At 44.2% G+C, this 19,936-nt stretch overlaps 1 protein-coding gene across 1 annotated transcript in view; it reads right to left on the bottom strand.

Annotated features, from left to right (window-relative positions):
* F11r (F11 receptor) overlaps positions 1-19,936 on the bottom strand; it is a 29,348-nt gene that overhangs the window by 3,085 nt on the left and 6,327 nt on the right. The window contains exons 2-4 of the mRNA XM_059280299.1: positions 702-770; positions 486-593; positions 138-284 (exon numbers count right to left, since the gene is read on the bottom strand). Coding sequence (XP_059136282.1) covers positions 138-284; positions 486-593; positions 702-770 — 324 coding nt within the window. The remainder of the gene's footprint in view (positions 1-137; positions 285-485; positions 594-701; positions 771-19,936) is intronic.

A 19,936-nucleotide genomic window follows, 5' to 3' on the forward strand; every position in this document is an offset into this window, starting at 1 on the left:
GGGAGGAGGGGAACACACATGCACTCACCCCCTCTATATCCTCACCATCCGCAAACGAGGCCTAAAGCTTAGCACCCTGCTATCAGGTTTAGGGAAGCAACTGGTTTTCAGCCGACATGAGGTTATATGGCACCTACCAAGCACAGTGAGGCGGATGTCGACCTCCCCATAGTTCTGGCCGCCTAACTCAGAGACCATACAAGTATACTCTCCCGTGTCTTTCCGGGTCACCGAACTGAACGTGATGCCGCTGGATGAGAAGGTAACGCGGTCTGCATAGGAAGCTACCAGGGGACGGAAGCAGAAGAGACTCGGTAAGCTGGACAGCAAAGAGCAAGCGAAGGTGGTACCCAAGTGCATCCTTTATCCTCCGCTAAAGGGACGTCCTCAGAGCCTCAAGCTCCAGGCGCACCCCCCACCTCGGGAATCCAGGCTGGGCAGCGCCAATGGCTCCGCAATCTTAGCCACTGGGACAATTACTTTACCTGTGATCTGGCTGTCATAGCAAACAAGCGTGGTAGTGCTCCCCTGGACGAACTTCCACTCCACTCGGGGAGAGGAGAAGCCCGAGTAGGTGCAGGACAGCTTGACGGCTGCAGAGAGGGCAGAAATGAGAGAGGAGAGAGAGGAGGAGCCCCCAACCACAAGCTATGTCCTCCCAACCCCCACCCTGCCGCCCTCCACCGCTCTGCCCCACTCACAGTTATCCTCAGCAACTTGGACGTCGGGTTGAGAGGTGTACACTGAACCCTTGCCTTGTACCAGAGAGCCTGAGAAGAGAGGGGACCCCATCAGCGGGCAGAGTTGCCACAGGGTAGGAAGAACAGCTAGGAGATGAGGCTGAGAGCTCAAGGTGAGGGAGGGTCAAGCTGGCCGGTATCCTAAAGACGTTTAATGTGTGGTTACGACGGCAGGCAGGCCAGTACTACTTCTATCAATGGAAATAAAACGTTTCTTTCAAATACAACTTCTTTTATTTTTAGTGGCTTCCTCTATGGCTCCCAGTACTCGAATTACATTCCTACTGGTCCAAAGGGAGCTCAGAGGAAGCCCTACAAAACACTGTAGCCACTTGTCCAATCAATCCTGGAAGGAAGCCAGTTAGCCAGCAAGCTGGAGGCAAGGCAGCCTGGGGAAGCAAGGATGGGTAATTAGGATAAAACCACGACTTGACATCTGTAGAACATGAGCTGTCACACTGTTTGATCCTTGAAACAAGTGGGACGTATCAGCAGGACAAGAGCTGATAGGTACTTGCCAAATGGAGAAAGAAAAGAAAAGGTAGTGTGGGCCGGGGGTAGAGACATGAAGAGCCAGGAGGCTAATTAAACAACATGGGAGTGGGGGAATCATCAGAGTTCACAGTAAAGTCCCCAAACTAGTGACAGGGGACTCTGTGGACACACGGACGGACGGACGGACGGGGACACACACACACACACACACACACACACACACACACACACACACCCTCCTTTGTGTTTTCAAAGTTCAAATTTACAAAGAATGTGTTTATTTACAGCTCTAAGTCAGAGGCCTTAGACAAATGCAGAATGTACAGTGCAAGCATGTCTACTGCATTCCAGTACGCTTTCCTTTATATTTACCTACCCACAGAACCTGGCCTCTCAGGTCTCACTCCCTATCTGAAATGTAAGAGTTTGAACGAGATGGTCTCCAAAGTCCTGTTTCTCTCCACACTCTCTCACATCACTGTTTAAAGAGTACCTTCTTTGTTTCTGCAGGGCTGGGGATCAAAGGCAAGGCCTTGTATATTACAGGCATGCGCTTTACTACAGAGCCACACCCCCAGCCAGACCTACAGAGTATCTTTACATGCACTGATTTCAATCAGACACAATTAGTCCAGATGCTATTTTTTGTTGGGTTTTGTTGTTTTGTTTCTGAGAAAGGATGCCACTGTACACCAGAGCAGCCCTGAACTCCTTGACCATCCTGTCCTTACCTTCCTAGCACTGGGATTACAGGTGTGTGATGCATCTTCTCAACTCCAGATCTGGGGAATCTCTGAAGGACCATTCCTGCTTCAAATCCCCCTGTACAGTAGGTAACTCTCCCTCTGCCAGATGTTGTACCCTTCTCCTTTCCACAGTGTAGATCCCAAGAGCACTCCCTAATAAATGACATCTCAGATATATGACTGTTTTGCCTGCACGCATCTGTATGTACTGTACCAGGGGGTCAGAAGAAGGTACCAGATCTCCTAGAACTAGAGTTAGAGACAGTTGCGAGCTGCCAAGTAGGTGCTGGAATTGAACACGGGTCCTCTGCAAGACCAGCAAGTGCTCTCAGCCTCCAAGCCATCTTTCCAGTCCCTCAGGTGCTACTCTTAAAAAGTCAAGACTCATTGATGTATAAATTATTTCTAATACTATCACTTTGCATATTTTTCATTATAGAGTTGTTGGTTGGTTGGTTTTGGTTTTTTTTGAGACAGGGTTTCTCTGTGTAACAGCTCTGGCTGTCCTGGAACTCACTATGTAGACCAGGCTAGCCCTGAACTCACATGGATTGGCCTGCCTCTGCCTCCTAAGTGTAAAGGCGTGTGTCACCACCGCCCAGCTCATTATAGTTTTAATACTGAATTCATACTCAAGTGTAACAACAGATCTGGAAATTAAATCAAATAGCCCTCATTAAACTGGAATATATTCCTGGGGATATGATTAAAAGCTCAGTTAAGGCTCTTCCCACTAGATGATGCAAGCATAACTACCAGAGTTTGGTCCCTAGAGCCTACATCCAGGTGGAGGGAGAGAACCAACTCCACAAAGTTGTCCTCTGACCTCCACACGTGCGCACACACAAATAATAAACTTTAAAAATTCTAATGTATCTGTAATCCTATCATTTGAGAGGCAAAGGCAAGAAAACTAATGCAAGCCTGGTCTACATGGTGACCTGGCCAGCCTGGTCTACACTGTGAGTTCCAGGCCAGAGTCTGGTAGCTCACAAGTCATCCTTGCCTGAATGTTGGAAACCTTGTTCTACAAAGGCTCTGAAGTTCTGCCATTTGCCTTCTGTGATGCTTGAACCAGATATCAAGAGGAATGAAGAGCGTACTGCCCCAGTGGCTGCCCACAGGCTCACAGCTACAGAGCACCGCCTTGCCCCAGGACCGCCTCTCCACCAGGACTAGGGGTGGCAGAGACCATTATTTGACGATGACAGGAGGGGAGTGATGTAAAGCCCCCACTTTACTTCCCAACTCTCCTACGCTCCCTGTGTACTAGGCGGACATGTCAGTACACCTCAGCCCCTCCTCCTTCTGCCCAATCTTGTATCCATCCCCTCCTTTCCACAGGTGTGAATCCCAAAAACACTCCGTAATAAAGTGTCTTGTATAATAACTGATATCTCAGAGTCAGCTTTGCAAGAACCCAACCTGTGACACCACCCAAATTATGAGCAAACATCTAATTAAACTACTGAAAAGCAGGCTCTGAAATTCACACACACACACACGCACACACACACACATGCACACACACACTACAATATACGAATGTTAGTTATTCTTCACCATTTTCGATGAATAGTTTTTAATTAATAAACTAATTGATTAATTAGGAGTGTGTGTGTGTGTGTGTACATGCCAGGGCAAGAACACGGAGGCCAGTAAACAATTTTTTGGAAATCATTTCTCTCCTTCCACCTTACAGACATCTCTCATCTTAGCCACTGTGCTGTTTTCCAGGCTAGCTGGCCAAATTTGGTTTTTACATGGGTTCTGGCCATTGAACTCAGGTCAGGCTTACCTGCTGGGCCATCTCCCCAGACCCATCACTGTTTTTTGAGTCCTTTGAAACTATGAGATCAAAAAGACACTCAGGGATTATATCACATATATACATAAAAACCCCGGGCCACAGGCACACTCCCCTCTTGATAATCATGACGGACACAACCTGCTTCATGTTCTCACCCGTGAAATACAGGAACCTGCATCTCAGTGTCTCTCCAACTCCCTCCACTGCAAATGTCTGTTGGCTGTGACCCACCTGCACCGAGACTCAAAAGTCTACTGTGGGTAGGTGAGATGTCTCAAGGGAGTCAAGTCACTTGTTACCAAGCCTGATGACCCGAGTTCAATCCCCAGGTCCCACATGGTAAAAGCAGAGAACCAATTCCAATGCACCATGACTTACGTGTACACACACACACACACACACACATCAAAATTTTTTTAATTTAAAAATAAAAACTAATTAATGCCTACTGTGCCTATGTCCCCCATGATTCAAATCCAGCCTCAGCACCATGCTCTTCCTACTCATCCACCAAAGACACCACAACCAATGCGGTCCGTGTTCCCCTTCTCATTCCTTTGCGTGCCTCTGGAACCAGACCACCTATGTGCAAGTCCCAGCTCTGATTCCTACTTGACTTTGTGACCCAGGCAGGCCACCGTAGCCATTTTGAAGATTCTGGCAGTCTGTAAAATGGGGACAACAACTGTTTCTACCTCAAGATGAGAGGGTTAAAGAGGACAATACAAACAAAGTGCTTCCCCCAGCATGGTGGCACACATCCTTAATCCCAGTCCTGGGGAGCCAGAGGCAGGTGGATCTTTGTGAGTTCTCAGCCAATCAGAGCTACACAGTGAAACCGTCTCAAAACAATAACAAACTCCAAAGTGACAGCATGTGACCCACGAGGACCCAAACAAGCACCATCTTATCACACCACCCACCCACAAGCTTTCCTGTTCACACCTCCTCCTGACATTGACACGTCTTCAACGGGACATTTAATTAAGCAGTAAGTACTACAGGAGGAAGGCTTATACCCCAGCCCACCAAATCATCTCCCTAGTCACTGTGACTGCTTTGGGAAGGCATCCCCATCTCTATCACTTTCACGGATAGAACAGCAGAATTGGGGACTATCCCTCGTGGACACCCATCTACAACAGGATGAATCATTTGCCTGCCCATCCTCGCCTCTATTTTCTCCCTGGCCTCATCATAACTCCCCTCCTCCCCCTTTTTCTTTTTTAACGTAACCTCTGATCCTCCTACATACTCTTACTAATGCATGAGATAAATCCAAACAAGGAAATTCCATTCTAAAGTTTTACTTAAAAAAATAAAATCTATTTTTAAAGCCAGGCCTAGTGGTATACGCCTTTTGTCCCAGCACTTGGGATGCAAAGGCAGGTGGATCTCTGAGTTCGAAGCCAGCCTTGTTTACAGAGCAAGTTCCAGAACAGCCAGGGCTACACAGAGAAACCCCTTCTCAAAACAAACGAACAAAATCTATTTTTTGGTGATCTTATTTCTTTTTCTTTTATGTGGATGAGTATTTTGTCTGCACGGATGTCTGTGTACCATGTGTGTGCCGAGCCCATATAGGCCAGAAAGAGGGAGTCAGATTCTCTAGAATTAACCCCACCAATCCCTCCTCTGCCTAGCTATTGACCATTCAGCTTTTTATTAGACCAATCAGGAGCCTTAGGCAGGCAAGGTGAAACAGCCACACATCTTTACACAATTAAATGCAGCAGAAACAAATGCAACACACCTTTACATAGTTAAAGTAATAGTCCACAACATAAACAAATGCAACACACCTTTACATAGTTAAAGTAATAGTCCACAACATAAACAAATGCAACACACCTTTACATAGTTAAAGTACTATTCCACAACATAAGCAAATGCAACACACCTTTACATAGTTAAAGTACTATTCCACAACAGATGGTGACAGTATTCCAACCACCATTTTCAATGTGGAAAAAGTGAGACCTGGAACAGTTAAGAAGTCTCACCAAATAAAAAACTAATCAACCTTCAAGACAGGCAGAGGCAGGAGGATCTCTGTGAGTTCAAGGCCAGCCTGGTCTACATAGTGAGTCTCAGGTCAGGTAGGGCTGCATAGGAGAGACCTTGACTCCAAAAAAAAAAAAAAAAAAAAGTAATCAAGATTCTGGAGAAGCAAGCAAACTGTCCACAGACCAAATCATAGTGAGTGGTAACAGATTTTCAAACCAATCCAGCCCAAATGCAAGGCAGCGCTAACTCCCTCTCTACACTCTCCAGCCACCCGCCCAAAGGCAAAGTCAATCCTGCCACCTGTTTTTGATGACTCCGTGCTGCCTAGGGGGCAGAATGCAAATTTTAGCAAGCTAAGAAAATTCCAGCACTATCTGAGCTGCAATAAGCTTCCCATCTTTCACTCACTCTCCTGTTGCAACTGGCCATCTGGCAACACAAACCACTTCCAGCTGTTTGCCAATCCCTGCCTTTGCTCAAGCCGCTTCTGCTATGTGCTCGCCTTTCCCCTCTGCCTGGTTGGCACCGAATCGCCTTTCCCCTCTTTGCCTGGTTGGCACCGAGCCCTTCACTTTTTTTTTTTTCCGGGAAATGACCCACCACACCCTAGTTCTCTTGGAGCCTCTTTCTTGGGCTTTCACTAGCCCCTGCAAAAACACCTTTGAAGTGTTTCCTGAATTATGCGCTGTTATATATAAACACTCCCGTGTCTTTCCAGTAAATGCCCAGACAGCAGAGACCATGTCTCACTTGTCATGCTAAGTACTACTCAACCCCCAGCACAGTGCCTGACACTTGGTATTTGCTGAGTGGCACAGAACATAAACAAATTAGGTCATAGCCGACCATTCACTTTAATACCTGCTTGTTGAGGTTTAATCTTCAAAGTTCAGTTTTTAAATGGGCAGGCCAGATGGCAGTATGGCCAAACGAAAGAAAAAAAAAAAAAAAAAAAAAAAAAAACTTGTTTCAAAATCCAACCTCTGTAGTATTTTTAAAATATTTATGTATTTATTTTATGTATGTGAGTGCTCTATCTGCATGTACATCTTTATGCCAGAAGAGGACATCAGACCCCATGATAGATGGTTGTGAGCCATCATGTGGTTGCTGGGAATTGAACTCAGGACCTCTAGAAGAGCAGCCAGTGTTGTTCTTTTTTTTTTCTTTATTTTATGTACATTGGTATGAAGGTGTCAGATTCCCTGGAACTGGAGTTACAGACAGTTGTGAGCTGCCATGCAGGCGCTGGGAATTGAACCTGGGTCCTCTGGAAGAATAGCCAGTGCTTTTAACCGCTGAACCATCTCTCCAGCCCTGCAGCCAGTGTTCTTAACCACTGAGGCATTTCTCCAGCCCTCTCTGTAATATTTTAATACTAACACAATCCTTTTTTTTTTTAAAGTTCTAGTTGGGGTGGGGACTAAAATTATTTATTTTTTTTTGTTTTGTTTGGGACAGGGTCTCGTGTAGCCCAGGCTGGCCAATTTCTGTTCCTCCTACCTTTCCCTCCTGCATGATGGAGTTACAAGAGTACTCCATCATGCACGGTTTTATGCGTCCCTGGAGACCAAATCTAAGGCTTCATGAATGTTTGGCAAGCATTCTACCAACTGAACTACACTCCCAGCTCCTAAAACCTAGTTTTGTTTTTTGTTTGTAAGATTTTTATTTTTGCCAGGCGGTGGTGGCGCACGCTTTTAACCCCAGCACTCAAGAGGCAGAGCCAGGCGGATCTCTGTGAGTTCGAGGCCAGCCTGGGCTACCAAGTGAGTTCCAGGAAAGGCGCAAAGCTACACGGAGAAACCCTGTCTCGAAAAAGAAAAAAAAAAAAATTTTATTTTTATGTGTGTGTGTGTGTGTGTGTGTGTGTGTGTGTGTGTATACACGTGTGTGTAGGTGTCCACAGAGGCCAGAAGGGGGCAGCAGATCCCCTGGAGCTGGAGTTACAGGTGGTTGTGAACCTCCCAATGCTGGTAGTAGGAACCAAATTCCGCTCTTAACTGCCATACCCTCTCTCAAGTCCTAAAACTTACACAGAGGTCAGAAGAGGGCGCTAGATCCCCTACAAATGGTGTTACGGATGGTAATGAACGATCATGAAGGTACTGAGACCTGAACCCCAGTCTTCTGTAAGAACAAGTGCTTCTAATCCCCGAGCCACGTCTCCAACTGCCTTAGTTCTGTATTTTAAAAACAAAGGTTTTTTTGTTTTTTTTTGTTTTTTTTTTCTTTATTTTGATGTTCTGGTTTTTTGAGATAGGATTTCCTTGAATTGGCTGTCTGTCTCAGGCTGGCTTTAAACTTAACGGAAATCCTCTTGCCCCTGCCTTTGAGCAAGAGCTGGAAATAGGAGTGAATGCTTGAGATCACCACTCCAGGCTACAAGGTGATTTTTAAATTGAATTGTCTTGAAACAATGTTTAAGTTCTCTACCCATAATCCCCACTTACTGTTGTGTAAATGGGACTGGTTTCTGCACCCAGGATACAGTGAGTCGGCAGGTGTTGCACACACAAGTGGCAAAAGGCTGCTTTCTACAACTAGGCTGTATACACTGGTACCTGCAGACCTCCAGGGTAAGGACAGAGAGCCAAGAGTAGACCACGAGCCAGAAAAACCTCTAATGCGAAGTGTAAAGCAGCAAGAAGTGAGAGAAACCCCTGTGACCGGCTGTCTCAAGCCACTGGAAATAGAAAAGGGAAGGGTGAGAGTTAGGAGCGGGCTGGGAAATTCTCCAAGGACTCAGAACAGAGTCAGATACTGCCACATGCACTTTGCCTTTCACATAAAGCCAGTACCAGGAAAACACGTGATCACCCTCATTCATTTGTGGTTCCAAATCAAGTGGAAGCTAGTCACAGTGGCACACATCTGTAATCCCAGGACTTGGGACGTCGTAGTAGCGAAAGGATAAGGAGTTCAAGGCCAGCCTTAGTTACTTGGTAAATGTGAAGCCACCCTGCACTTTCAGGGGCCCAGACTCAAAAACAAGAAAACAACACAACAAAGCACAAATGAGAACTTTTGCTTCCCTAATCCCGAAGCATGTCTTCACTACTTAAAAAGTGGGTTCTGCCGGGCGGCGGCGGTGGTGGTGGTGGTGGTGGTGGTGGTGGTGGTGGTGGTGGCGGCGGCGGCGCCTTTAATCCCAGCACTCAAGAGGCAGAGCCAGGCGGATCTCTGTGAGTTCGAGGCCAGCCTGGGCTACCAAGTGAGTTCCAGGAAAAGGTGCAAAGCTACACAGAGAAACTCTGTCTTGAAAAACCAAAAAAAAAAAAAAGAAAAAAAAAATGGGTTCTATTTGGGGGGAAAAAACAGGAGAAAGAGGTGAATCCATTCCCAACACCTCCATTATTTTCATGACCACAAGAGTAGCAGTATCACCAACAACAACAAAAATGCTTACGTAAACTCAGTTCAGCAGAAAAGGAAACTGTTGGCCAGTCCATTGTTTTTAAGGTCAGCTCCAAAAAAGTTTATGTTGTTATGGACTGTGCTGTTTTCCCCAAATTCTCATACTTATGTCCTAACTCCCAACATCTCAGGATGTATTTGGAGACAGGACCATTAAAGAGGCAATGATGTTAAAATGAGGTTACGACTGGATGTTTCAATCCAACCCAGCTGGTCTCTTTATGATAAAAGGCGCAGAGAGGCACACCTGGAATTTGTGGCACGTGAACAGACAGCAAGGAGGAGAGCCATCTGCCAGCCAGTAATCCATCTTAGACTTCCAGTATCCAGAACTGGGAGAAAGTTTTGACAAGCTATCCAACCTGTAGTGTCTAACACAATGGTCCCCTGGTTTCTATGTGCACCCACATCTGCTCACCACATAGATAAAAGAAGACATGAGGACATATCTGCACAGAGGAAGAATCAGCTTGTCCTACACAGTTAATTCATCACACCTGAACTGTAAACACTGAGCACGATCAAGAAAGCCACTGACTAAAATAACAGCGACCAGTAACATTTTTTGAATATTCACTATGTGCCAGTTACTGCAAGCCCTTTCATGATTTAATTCACTGAATCTTAGACTAATGCTATGAGACAGATACAATTATAGCTCTCATCTTTAATGAGTAAGTGGGGCACAGAAATTAATTTGTTCAAGGTCACAAAACTAGTGGGTGGCAAAGATAAAATTCTAACTCACATACTCTGGTTCTAGTACATAAAACGGAATCAATCGGCCGGGCGGCAGCACTTGGGAGGCAGAGCCAGGAGGATCTCTGTGAGTTTGAGGCCAGCCTGGTCGACAGAGCGAGATCCAGGACAGGCACCAAGACTACACAGAGAAACCCTGTCTGGGGAGGGGGGACCTGAATCAATCAACTGCTGTAATACCATATCCTGCCCCCCCCATGTATATTTACTTGTGTGTGTACACAAATGTATACATGCCAGTGTGCCCACGTGGCGCTCAGAAGACATCTCGTGGGACTCTGCTCTCCTTCCCCCATGTGATCCCAGAAACCAAACTTAAATTGACAGGCATAGTTGAAAGTATCTCTACCTACTATGCCGTCTTGCTGGCCTTTTGTTTTTGAGACAAAAATCTCACATATAACCACAGCTGGCCTGAAACTCCATGACTGGTGTTTTGGAAAGAAAGATAACCCTTAAAACTTCTTTCCCCTCCACCTGCAAATGAAAACAACAAATGAAGTAGCCGATGTAAAAAAAAAAAAAAAAAATGCCAGGCATGATGGCACAAGCCTGTAATCCCAGCCCTTGGGAGTAGAGGTAGGAGGAGCAGGCGTTCAAGGTCACCAGTCTTCAGCTACATAGTTACAAGCAAGACTGGGCTACACAAACTCCTACCCTCAAGAAAAAAAACATAGCGCCGTCCCCAAAGTCAATTTAAATCAATCCGAACTGGCACAGAAATATCTCCAAAATATTAAATTCATATATAAAATGATACCACCCTTTTTGAGTCTCACTATGCCTGACTTGAACTTGCCATGTAGACCATGCTTGCCTCGAATTCAGGTGTGGCTTCTGAGTGCTACGATTAAAAGCATGCTTTAATCTATATAAATAAATTAAAAAGTAAATTTTACAAAAAATAAAAAACAGCCCAAGCATATATATTTTAAAATCTCTTAAGAATGACTCCAGGCCGGCGGTGGTGGCACACGCCTTTAATCCCAGCACTGGGAGGCAGAGCCAGGCTGATCCCTGTGAGTTCAAGGCCAGCCTGGTCTACAGAGTGAGATCCAGGAAAGGCACCAAAAACTACACAGAGAAACCCTGGCTCGAAAAACAACAACAAAAAAATGACTCCACTTGGCAGTCTCCATTATCTCTCCCGCCCCATGTTGTGTATTTCTGTAATAAACAGGTATCTGGACTACAGAGTGAAACCCTGTCTCGCAACACCAGGGAAGGAGGGAGAAGGGGGAGGGGGGATCAGATAAACTACAAGAAGAAACACGGCCAAATAAACAGGAGAGGTAAACACACAGGCATAAACTTGAGGGCATGGTACTGGGAATGCAGGTAGAGCACTTGCCTAGCTGCACGAGGTTCTGGGTTCCATGTCTAGCACTACAAAAGGAAAAAAGTGGAGAGAAAAAACAAGAGAGATGGAGAAAGAGAGACGAGGAAGTATCCGGTATCAGTGAACAGTGGTAAGCCATATCGGAGCATGTTTCAAATAAACGTTAAAGGTGAACTGAGGTAACAGATGAGGAAGAAACGTGAGCTGCTGGGAAGTCTAAGAGGGAGGAAAAGGGCCCAAGAACACAGATGTCCGTCCCGGAGACAGAGGAGAGAAAGCAGGAAGGCAGGAAACGCACAGGAGGATGTGGAAGCGAAAACAGGAACAGGAAATGATTAAAATAATCATAAAATATTAACAACAAAGTCAATCTCCACATATTCTCATAAGCAATATGATTTCTTTTACTCCCCCTAACCCCCAACGCACTGGGTTTTTGGAGACAGGGTCTCCGTAATAGCCCCTGGCTTGTCTGAAATCAGTAAGTGTATCACGTTGGTCTCAAACTTTGGCAATCCTGCTTCTGTTTCTAGAGTACTGGTCTTATGGCATGTGCCACCCTGCTGGGCCTAAGAGACTTTTTTCAAGAGAGCTGGTGGTTGTACCTAGCTAGTGTGTTCTCCCCACCCCCACTCCTTATCCTCAGGGGATGAATTCCAACGTGTTCTGCCAACACATGAAACCAAAGATAGCATACTAAACCCCAAACTTTTGATAAGTTTTTCTTACATGGGATAAAGCTTAATTCATAAATAAGAAACAACAAAAGATTAATAACAATAGCCCATAGTATAAGATAATGGCAATACACTGTGATAAAAGTTTTTAATAGCTAGGCATGGTAGCACATGCTTGTAATCCCAGCACTTGGGAGGTGGACGCAGGAGGAACTGAAGACCAGCCTCAGCCAGAGCTGAAGACCATCCTGACCACACTATTTCAAAAGCTACCACAACAAAATCCACCCTGAATTCATGTACTGTTTATTTCTGGAAGTTTCCTTTTAATATTTTCAAACCCAGATTGACCATTAGGTGACCTAAAATGCAGAAGTAAAGACAAGACTCAGGGGTCTACTGTGTAACTACTGAAAATCACGGTGTATCTGGGTAATAAGAAAACTGTTTGATAATGGCTTTTCCAAAATGGTCACACTTATCTAGTCTTTCTCTCTCCCACATGCATATTTTAGGACTAGGGTAGAGTCTACGTTCCCTTCGGTCTGGACAGAGTCCCTGTGACTACTAAATAATAGCCAAGAATGATACACAGAATCTTCGCATTAAAGCTAGTGCTATTTTCTTATTAAATTCTCAAAAACCAAGCCAGGAATGGCAGCACATACCTTAACCCCAGCACTAGGAAGACAGAGGCAGGCGGATCTCTGAGTTTGAAGCCAGCCTGGTCCATAGAGCAAGTTCCAGGACAGCCAGGGCTACAGAGAAACCCTGTCTCAAAAGCCCCCAACAACAACAACAAAAAATCTCAAAACACCCTATGAGACAAGTACTATTGTTATTATACCATTTTATTTTATGTGTGTGTGTGTGTGTGTGTGTGTGTGTGTGTGAGAGAGAGAGAGAGAGAGACAGAGAGAGACAGAGAGAGAGAGACAGAGAGACAGAGAGACAGAGAGAGGGAGGGAGGGAGGGAGGCCTGACCACGCACACATGTGTAAACAAGAGATCACTGCCAGTGTCTTCCTCTTCCACTTTCTATCCTGGCTTTTCAGACAGTTATCTCCCGGAACCTAGCATTCAATGACGGACTACACTGTCTTGACAGCCAGCTCCCAGGATCCTCCTGTCTCTGCCCCTGAGGGCTGGAACTAAAGGTGCCCACTGCCAGGCCTGGCTGTGCCCCACTTTTAAAAGGGTTCTTCTGGGGATCAAATACGGGTCCTCACACTTACACAGCAAGTATTTTACCAACCGAGCCACCTCCCCAGACCCTCGTCCCATTTTATAGATGAAGAAACTGAGACCTCAAACAGCTGCCTCATAAAAAAGTAAGGGTCTTAAGCATCTCCGATGCTTTTGGGAACTTTTTTTCTTGTTTTTTTTTTTTTGTGTGTGTTTGTGTTTATTCTAGGCTGTACTGGGGACTGAACCTAAGAGAAGGGTTCTATCACTGAGCTACCATCCCGGTTTTTAATGTCTTTTTATTATTGTTATTATTAACTGATTTATTTATTTTAGTTTTTCGAGACAGAGTTTCTCTGTGTAACAGTCCTGGCAGGCCTTGAACTCACAGAGATCCAGCTGCCTCTGCCTTCTGAGTGCTGAGATTAAAGGTGTGTCCTACCATGCCTGGCTTTAGGTTTTAATATATATGTGTGCATCACATTAATTCGTAGAAGCCTAGGATGAAACAGTATAAGTGTTTAGCTATAGATTAAGAGTGCACATGATTATGTTTCTCTATAATCCTATACTTTCCCATTTTTTGACCTGGAGCAGGTATATGTTGTGGGATACTTGTACAATGTGTGAAGATGTATTGTTGATTGGTGTAATAAAAAGCCGAATGGCCAATACCTAGGCAAGAGGTGTAGGAAGTACTTCTGGGCAGAGAGAGAACTCTGGGAAGAATGGCGGAGTTGCCAGCTAGACATGGGGAGGAAACAGGAGGTACAAGATGGAAGAGAGGTAACACCATGTAGCAAATGTAGATTATCAATATAAATGGGTTGATTTAACTTATAAGAGCTAGTGGGGCAACCCTAAGCTAAGGCCGAGCTTTCATAATCCATAATAAGTCTCCATGTCGTTTTTTGGGAGCAGGAAGCCCAAAGAAAAGTCCGACTACATATGGCATCCAAAGTGGGGCTGACAAAGTGGTCTCTCCGGTAGGCTCAATGTACAGAGGCATGACTTGTTTTGTTTTGTTTTTTGAGACAAGGTTTCTCTGTGTAGCTTTGGAACTTGTCCTGGAACTCGCTCTGCAGACCAGGCTGGCCTTGAACTCAGAGATCTGCTTGCCTCTACCTCCTGAGCATTGGGATGAAAGGCGTGCGCCACCACCAGCAGAGGCAGGGCTCTTTTAAGAGGCCCTACTGTGCAGCTGAGCATTTGAACAGCCGACATTGGGTACAAACTCCTGTTTCAGGCAGACACAACAGATACCAGAGCTAGGGCAGGTAAATGCAGCTAGGCTCTCACGGAACTGAGCGGGGCACAGCCAGCCCCCAGCACCACTCTGTGGCAGTACCTCAGCAATTTAAGATTTGTCTCCATAGCCGGACAGTGGTGGCGCACGCCTTTAATCCCAGCACTCGGGAGGCAGAGGCAGGCGGATCTCTGTGAGTTCGAGGCCAGCCTGGGCTACCAAGTGAGTTCCAGAAAAGGCGCAAAGCTACACAGAGAAACCCTGTCTCGAAAAACAAAAAAAACAAACAAACAACAAGATTTGTCTCCAAGGTCAGAGAACACTGTAAGCACACCGCTGCAGACTCACAAAAAAGCCAGGTCCAGACACACACACACTCACTAAAAAAATCCTCTAAAAAGGTACCATATGCTTAGGTGCTGAAAAAGAAAAATACGTTTAGACAGTCATAAAAAAAAATAGTTTAGAGCTGGAGAGATGGCTCAGAGGTTAAGAGCACTGGCTGTTCTTCCAGAGGTCCTGAGTTCAATTCCCAGCAACCACACGGTGGCTCACAACCATCTGTAATGAGATCTGGTGCCCTCTTCTGGCATGCAGATATACATGCAAACAGAACATAGTATACATAATAAATTTGTAAAAAAGTTTAAAGTCTTTCAAGAGAAATTAAAGTAATATTAAAAAATGAGCCATGTAAGAAATGGGAAATATTATATAACACAGGGAGTTTGGACCTTATATGGTGCTTTGTTAATTTTGAATTTTTTGAATCCTAATGAACAGTGAATGACAGCTGCTGAGAGACACTGGATTATGAAAGGGACTGCTGAATTAAATCAGCCTTTAGAGATGTCTTGGCTTCGGAATGAAAGTTGGAAAATGTGTTTAGTTGGGGGAAAGGTTGTGCTTTTGTTTCCATAGGAAATGAAAAGCTATCAATTCCTTCAAAATTAATAAAGATCAGATTTGACCGGAGGAGACCTGAGGATTTTGGCTGCAGACATGAGGGAAATGCCAAGAAAGACTACATACAGGTGATGTATATGCTGATCCCTCAACATGGGAACAGCTCTGAGACTGGATGAGACATGATAAATCCTGTTGGTTACAGGGTCCTCGTGACTTGTTACATTACAGTTTGGATCTGCAGTCCAAACAGATTATAAATCTGTTGACAGATGCCTTTTTACCTACTCAAACATCAAACAAAAAATCTTTGGCTGACTTGTGTATACTGTACATCCCATACCTGTGTTAATAAAGATATATGTTACCTTTAAAGGCTTGTATGTTTTCAGAAAAAAGGGACCAGATGCTAATAAAGACAAATAGCCCAGGTGATCCAGCCTTTCAGAATACCTCTTTTACAGTTTCCTCAAAACTCTGAATACAGAACAACTTCAAAGTTGTTAGCTGAGATGGTCCAGCCTCACAGACTACTCCAACCAAGACTTCAGATAAGCTCTACACTTTCCCATTGCAGAGACTAAACAAAAAATAAAACAGCTACCTCTCCCAGGACCTGACCATTATCCCAATTTTCTCAGGGTGCCCTAAAGATGCCATTGCCCCCAGACAGCAAGAAGCAGTCTAGAGAACACATGCCCACATCCCCCAGGGGTGGAGTGGGTGATTTCTGGTCATTTGATGGATGTGTATCATTGTTTGAGGGTGGGGAGGTGTTCATTACAATCAATTTGTTACTGGTCATGGTTACCAAAAAAAAAAAAAAAAAAAAAAAAAAGACCAAACAAAAAAATGTAAGAGTCTTGAAACCTGGGGCCTATGCAGGATCGCTTGACTCAGCCTGGGAGGAGGGGACTGGACCTACCTGGACTGAGTCTACCAGGTTGATCTCAGTCCGTGGGGGAGGCTTTGCCCTGGAGAAGGTGGGAATGGGGGGTGGGCTGGGGGGGGAGGTGAGGGGGTGGGAGGGGGGAGAACAAGGGAATCCGTGGCTGATATGTAGAACTGAATTGTATTGCAAAATAAAAATTAAAAAATTTAAAAAAAAAAATGTTAGCTGGGTGGTGGTGGCGCATGCCTTTAATCCCAGCACTCGGGAGGCAGAGCCAGGCGGATCTCTGTGAGTTCGAGGCCAGCCTGGGCTACCAAGTGAGTTCCAGGAAAAGGCGCAAAACAACACAGAGAAACCCTGTCTCGAAAAAACAAAACAAAACAAAACAACAACAACAAAAAAAGTTAGAGTCAAGGATTTCTTTCTAAAAAGAAAAGGGGATATAAAAATAACAGGCTTTAGCCTTTTAAGCAGAGATTATTTAACCTATTTTTAAACTAAAAAACAACTATTAATCTCAAATATTTTCACTGGTATGGATTCTTGTATACTGATACACATTTTAAGGTTATTTTTGTTATACTGTATATATGTTTCTACTCTTGTCTAAGGTATTGTATCTATGTAGCTCATGTTAAAATGTAAAGTTCTAGTCCTTGAAAGCTATTATTAAAAACTGTTTAGGATAATTAAGAAATGCAGGTTAGCAGTTAGTCATTTATAACAATCAAATTTGTAGTCATGTTAAGTATGTATTCAAGGTCAATCAGAGACACATTTTAAATAGACAGATGTTCTTTAAATACTTCAGAGACCTACAGAATATGTTATTTAAGATGTTTTAATAACATAAGACTTCATGACAGTGAGACATGTCTGCTCCTGACAATACCAATTTACTTCAGTGGGCATCAAAGAACTTCCATATGGAATTTGCTTTCAATGTGGCAGAGCTAGCCACCTGGGCAAGAAACTGCCCTTGCCTCAACTGCTGACAGAATGCTGTCCAAATTGGGCAAGCAAGACACAAAAGAGGCTGACTGACAAAATTTGCCAAGACAAGGCTGGACAGTTCTTCAAAATTCCTGCTTGACAGAAAAGTCTGTCAGATATCTAGGCCTATAGGCCAAAAATGGATGCCCCAACATCGCCGAGAACCTTGGCTGACTGTCCAGGGAGCCAGCTGTCTCTGTTGTTTTTATAGTTTTGGAAGTTGTTTGTTCTACACTTTGTTTACTCAGGTAATAGTTATCCTCAGTTCTGTGATGGGACATGTAACATATAATATGAGACAGTTATAGTTAGTTTTCTCGTTACCAAATTCAGAAAAGAAACTCACAAAAAAAAAAAAAAAAAGAAAGAAAAGAAAAAGAAACTCACAAAAGAGATGTCAAATACCTAAGGCTGAGAGACATAAAAGCTTAAGTTATTTATCTAAGAAAATGTTTTAGATCCAAAAAGATATTTTTAGGTTGGTAATACAGCTATGATAGAAAGTGGTTTAGGTATAAAACTTTGGACTCGCTAAGATAGGATAAATAATATAGTACTTTCTCCGAATTTGCCAAATGAAAATGGACTGTAATTCTTACCTGATAATTGTCCTTATTATAGTTCTACTGTGTTAAGAGTTTAAACCTTTCCTTTTTATTTAGACAATAAGGGAGAAATGTTGTGGAATATTTGTACACTGTGTGAAGATGTATTGCTGTGATTGGTGCAATAAAAAGCTGGACAGCAATAGCTAGGCAGGAGGTATAGGTGGGACTTCTGGGCAGAGAGAACTCTGGGAAGAAAGGTGAAGTCACCAGCCAGCCATGGGAAAGAAACAGAAGATGGAAGAGAGGCAACGCCATATGGCAGAATGTATAGTAATTATATATATATGTATATATGGTTAATTTAAGATATAAGAGCTAGTGAGACAAACCTAAGCTAAGGCCAAGCTTTCATAATTAATACTAAGTCTCCATGTCATCATTTATGAGCTGATGGCCCAAAGAAAAATATGACTACAAATATTACTCTGTATTGTTTCTGTTTTGAAAGTGAGTCACTCTATAGTCCAGACAGGACTCCAACTCACCATCCTCCTGCCTCAGGCTCCCTAGTGCTATGATTACAAACAGGTACCACCACAACCAATTGTACCTCTCTATCACTTTAGTAGGGTTTTTATTTATTTATTATTTTTCTTTCTCTCCTCCCCCACCCCCACCCCCACAAGCTTAGGGGCTGGAGAGATGGCTTGTGAGTAGAACTTACTGTTCCTGCAGAAGACCCAAATTCAGTTCCCAGCACCCAGGTGGCTCACAACTGACTGTATCTCCAGCTCCAGGGGGTCTGATGCTGTGTCCTCTGGCTGCCTTGGGGACCCAAACATACTTGTTCATACACACATACATATATACATAAATAAAATAAATTAATTTTAAAAAAATTAAACAGAAGTACTCTGCAAAGATGGATAGTGCCCATCCCAAAAGCCATGGGTTATTAAATAGAAATCTCATTGGGCAGTGGTGGCCCATGCCTTTAATCTGGAAACTCAGGAGGCAGAAGCAGGTGGATCTCTCTGAGTTCAAGGCGTACCTGGTCTACAAAGCAAGTTCCAAACAGCCAGACTGTTACACAGAGAAACTCTGTTTCCAAAAAAAAAAAACCAAAACCAAAACCAAACAAAACCAAACCAAACCAAACAAAACCAAACCAAACAAAACAAAAAACATCAGTGCCAGGTGTAGGATACTTCCTTAAGAACTGTTGATCAGGCAGCCCCAGAGGCCCCCCAAAAACAGAAGGTATTACCATTGCTCTTAGCTGCCCACCTACAACAGGCTTTCTTTTGGGCCACCGACCAACTCCCAAATCATGACACAGAGACTTATTACTAGTTATGAATGCTCAGCCTTAGCTTATCCTCGTTTCTTGCTAGCTTATATTAATTTGTTTCTCTTCATCTACGTTTTGCTTTGAGGCTTTTTACCTTTCATTCTGTACGTCTTACTCCGTGTCTGTCTAGCTGGCCCCAATGTCTCCCCTTTTTTTCTCCCTCATTCTCTCCTCTTCTCTCATTCTCTTCTCTCCTACTTATTCTCTCTGCCTACCAGTCCTGCCTATTCCTCTACTGCCTAACTACTGGCCATCCAACTTTTTATTAGACCGATCAGGTGCCTTAGGCAGACAAGGTCTAACATAACTAAACAAATGCAGCATGAACAAGTGTAACACACCTTTACATAGTTAAAGCAGTATTCCGCAACGCCCACCAGAATTAGATAGTAAGATACAATTGTTAAAGATACAACATACTTTACATAGTTAAAGTAGTATTCCCCAACGCCCACCAGAACTAGATGATAAGATACAATTGTTAAAGATGCAACATACTTCAGTTGCAGGATACAGAGAAACCAAGCTGGAGCTGAGCTAGAAGCTCCCTCCCTGCTGGCTGACTTTCACAGTGCTGGAAGGTGCTATCTAGGCAACTGCCAAAGTATTATCAGTGGCGTTACTCAGCTGTGGATCTTCTGTGCTGTAACACCAACCTGCCAAGCAAACTGTGGCCACTGTGCAACAGTGGTGGGACTGTTAGAGGAAAACCAACTGCATACTGAGTAGATCAGAGAGAGGCCCACTCGCCAAGAAGAACTATGCCCAGTACCATGCATGGACTTGGTCAAAAGCATGGGTTGGAGCCAGGCGGTGGTGGCGGCA

This window comes from Peromyscus eremicus, chromosome 15 (genome assembly GCF_949786415.1).
Source record: "Peromyscus eremicus chromosome 15, PerEre_H2_v1, whole genome shotgun sequence".
Classification (NCBI taxonomy): domain Eukaryota; kingdom Metazoa; phylum Chordata; class Mammalia; order Rodentia; family Cricetidae; genus Peromyscus; species Peromyscus eremicus.